This window comes from Clupea harengus, unplaced genomic scaffold (assembly GCF_900700415.2).
Source record: "Clupea harengus unplaced genomic scaffold, Ch_v2.0.2, whole genome shotgun sequence".
Classification (NCBI taxonomy): domain Eukaryota; kingdom Metazoa; phylum Chordata; class Actinopteri; order Clupeiformes; family Clupeidae; genus Clupea; species Clupea harengus.
In genome coordinates this window covers 47,501-51,705 of record NW_024879700.1, presented here as the reverse complement: position 1 = coordinate 51,705, position 4,205 = coordinate 47,501, and the positions used below count along the sequence as shown (strand labels likewise).

The 4,205-nt window shown below is 42.2% G+C and overlaps 1 protein-coding gene across 5 annotated transcripts in view; it reads left to right on the top strand.

Annotated features, from left to right (window-relative positions):
* Positions 1-519: 519 nt before the first annotated feature.
* LOC122129915 (NACHT, LRR and PYD domains-containing protein 12-like) overlaps positions 520-4,205 on the top strand; it is a 38,512-nt gene continuing 34,826 nt past the window's right edge. For 4 of the 5 annotated variants that reach the window (XM_042704637.1, XM_042704638.1, XM_042704639.1 and 1 more), the window contains exons 1-2: positions 520-626; positions 3,468-3,772. In XM_042704637.1, the coding sequence (XP_042560571.1) occupies positions 3,511-3,772 (262 nt within the window). In that variant the 5' untranslated portion in view covers positions 520-626; positions 3,468-3,510. Of the gene's footprint in view, positions 627-1,519; positions 1,612-3,467; positions 3,773-4,205 lie in introns of all 5 variants that reach the window. The other variant, XM_042704636.1, reaches the window with a different exon arrangement.

Here is a 4,205-nt window from a genome sequence, read left to right as displayed (position 1 = left end):
ATTGCTCTTAGCTTGACTGTTCTCTCCCTTGTACGTCGCTTTGGACAAAAGCGTCTGCTAAATGACTAAATGTAAATGTAAATGTAAATGTAAATCTCCAACATGTTGGTAATTCATCTTATGCCACATACAAATATGCAGTGAGTTGGTGCGCCAACTCCGTTCAATAAAATACATGTTTGAAAGCGTATTTAAAGTGTCATAGCCTCCTAAAGTTCTTTCAATCGGGTGTGTGCATGTTTGCATGTTTACAAGTAGTCCGTAGGCTATGCGTGTATTTCTACTCGAGTCCTATGAGTTTTGCGCTGCCATCGACACAAGGAGCAATAGCACAATTTTGAAAGATGGCACAATTTTGCTTCAAATTTTCATAGTTAGGATGACTATTACCGTATTAACACTGAATTATTTGTATCGATGACTTCACTGATATGGCTCGGTAGAAGGTCTTGTTTTGAAAATCCAGTCTATTAACACGTGAACTGCTCTCCAATAGGAACGCCACCACTAGGGGCGTAGGTTTTCACTTGCTCATGATCAACGCAGAACAAACAAAAACGAAAGTAGATTTGAGTTTAGCAAGGAAGGTTTTGACAGAGGACGATGACCATCGTTTTTCTATGAGGGTGAGTAAGCATCATAAGTCAAAGTTACTGATGTAATTGATATTAGAGGTGGTAATCTCGTTTTCATGGACTGAATATGGAAGATTAACCTAAAGGGTTAGCCTACTATTAGGAGATTGTAACACGACACGATAGTTTTCAAGGACTTGATGGGCCTACTTGCGAAATGCCACGCTGCAGATTAGGCCTACTTTTTCATTCCACATTTTCAGACCTTCACTCTAGCATGCCAATCTAAATAAATGTAGTATAAATATAGTCTGTTATCCAAATCCATAGACTTCGCATGGATCATCCGTATTTGCAATAAATTAACATGAACAGTCCGGAAAGAAATGGCTTGAAGTCGAGGAAGTGTTTTTTTGTAAGTGTATGTATGTAGTGACACGTATTAAACTAGCACGTAAACGTTATTTTGTAGGGTCATTTGCCCATTGTAACCTGTCTTGTGAAAAAAAGGTTAGAAAAATCATCATGGATAAAGTTAAGCTCTTCCGCTGTAACAGGGGATTAATGCTCCATTCAGGGCGGCGGGAAACTAGCAATGGGAAGCTCGAGACAGACGCGTCGACACTGGTTGCGTCGGATAGCCTAGTCTGTCCCATCGTCTTTTCCTAACCACTCATGACGTTTTCCGTTGAGGTGAAATATGTTAAATAGAATTCCTAAGGAGTAAGGAAAAGACAACTGCGGTGTAAACAGAATCCGACTTCACGTAGGCTTACGCTAGGCTATTAATTATGCGAAGTTAGATGTTATTGACGTGGGTTCATTGACTTGAGGGGAAGTGAAAACCTAAGCCCCTACTGGTTGCGTTCCAATCGCAGAGCAGTTTACATATAAAATCCCATGTACTGAATGAAACCATTTTGAAATTGCTCCTATCGTTTCAGAAACGGACTTCAACTCAAGTCACGTGCCCTGCTCACCGCAAAATATGCATTTTCCGTCATGATAGCCCTGACACCACCTGTCAGCTCTCCCTGTGAGTAGCGGAAGTGCTCTACATGTCTAGACCCTGTAATGGTTATCAACACGCGGTATGCATTGTTTTTACATACATATTCAGGCAGCCAACAACGCAAATCGCTCTCTCTGTCTTTCTCTCTCTCTGACGGCCAAACGTAATTTTGGCCGTCGGGGACACATTGGGCCAATGTTGGCTAATAGGAGTGAGAGTGGGGTTTTGGTTGGCGTATAACCAATTGCCAACTTTAGCTTAGTTTTAACCATAGTCTAACCAAAGCTATTTGGGCTTTCTATGATCTTACAAAAGTCCACCCGATGTCTATTCAATGTCATAATTCAATAATTCAAGTCCATCCTATGTCTATTCAATATCACAGGAAGGTGTTACAATGTCCCATAATCCAATGTCAAAGCCCGGTCCTACCAGACGATCATACTTCATTTCATTCTCATCGAAGGAAAATGACAATTGAGCCAAAGTACGTAGGAGGGCGTCCTGGACCATCTTGCCACCACAATTAATGCATCCAAATACACTTAAACCAACCTAGGCACGGCCCGTAAGGAATTAAAACATGGGGCCTGGCTTGGGTCAAACAGGTGCCTGTGATTGGGCCTAAGTAGGACAAGCAGGTGCCCAGGGTGCAGGTGACTTTGAGTGCCTGTGAGTACGGCCTGTACGTTTGATTTGTATGTTTTATTTTATGGGCAGATGTGTTGGGGTTGATAGTCCACCTTTGTTAATAAATCGAGATACATTTTTGTGTACAAAAGCCACCATCTCTTGTGCAGTGTTTTTTCCCCACATCTTCACCAAGTCCAGTCGCCACATCCCAAAAATAACGTGGGGTGACCGGTCGGTCCCTCACACCATGTCTGTGAACCATTCGACTACAATTTGTATCTTTTGAGACAGTTTTCCTGTTCATTTCCCGCCGCAAAACAGCTGAGAAAGTATAAATATAAGTCCTTAATACCGTCTTTGTCGCTTTACATTGATGAAAACATGGTGGACTTTGGTGGTGAGCTTTATTCCCCTCTAATACACCATGGTATCTGTACTTCTAGGCTATTTAGGCTGTCGTCTTCATAACCTCTGGTGGGAGGCTATCTATCCATCCAATGCTACTAACTTGGTGGAAACAGTGTTTCCTTGAACCCATGACAACACATGTATTACGATTACAAGTAAACCAAAGAGTGGCTCAACAAAAGGGCTTCTCTTCCCCTCATCTTGCATTGAGGAGAACAGAATTGCATGACCCTTGTAATGTTCCTGGCCAATGAAACACTGCCACCTACTGGATGCTTGTGTTAGAATAGCCACAGCTTACGGTTTCTTGAAAGCAAGTTGTGTTGCAAATCGTGAGACAATTTTTTTTTGAACGCTTTTGACATGTTTGAAAGCCGCCAAAAATCACGTGATAAGATTGCGCTCATGAGCACTCAGAGCAAAAGTAATAAATGCAAATCCTGGTTTTTCAAGTATGAAATGACTATTGCAATTCGTTTTTTGCACTTTTACAGAACAGAATTTACAGTTGAAAACTCAAGAAAATCAAGTTATGAATAACAATTGCGATTAGTGTTTCTGTCTTACAGTTCGCCGTTTACAAGAGCAAAGCATACTCTGACCGTCTTTGTATTTAAGACAATTCTACCTTCATAACCATGCATTGTGTACTAACACCTCTTATTTAACACGAACATGGACATAAACAAACACACACACACACACACACACACACACACACACACAAATAGAGAGAGGGAGAGTAGAATTTCATTGTAAAAATAAAATTATGCTTTTAACAATTGTTTTGTTTTGTTCTGAACATGAACTATCCCCCCAACATCTTGCCTTTTTGAAAGCTGGCCCAGCCTGACCCCATCCAGTTCGTAGCGGACTAATAATATGGACCCCACAATGACGGCAACTACGAGGGAAGTGCTGAGGAACACTCTGGACAACCTCACAGGGGCCGAATTTAAGAGGTTTAAGCACTACCTTCAGGACCAGGGCCAAATCGCATGGGGAAAGCTGGAGAAGGCCGACACAGACGACACTGTGGACTTGATGGTGCAGGTGTACAGCACGGGAGCTGGGGACATCATTCTGTCCATTTTGAAGACGATTAAACACAACCAGTTGAACTTGGAGAGAGATCTGGGAAGATGTGAGTGTGTAGCTCACAGTCTCTGATGAGGTGTCTGTTTGTGTATGTAGGAGGAATCCTTTACTTTCTCTGGGAAGATGTGAGTGTGTAGCTCACAGTCTCTGATGAGGTGTCTGTTTGTGTATGTAGGAGGAATCCTTTACTTTCTCTGGGAAGATGTGAGTGTGTAGCTCACAGTCTCTGATGAGGTGTCTGTTTGTGTATGTAGGAGGAATCCTTTACTTTCTCTGGGAAGATGTGAGTGTGTAGCTCACAGTCTCTGATGAGGTGTCTGTTTGTGTATGTAGGAGGAATCCTTTACTTTCTCTGGGAAGATGTGAGTGTGTAGCTCACAGTCTCTGATGAGGTGTCTGTTTGTGTATGTAGGAGGAATCCTTTACTTTCTCTGGGAAGATGTGAGTGTGTAGCTCACAGTCTCTGATGAGGTGTCTGT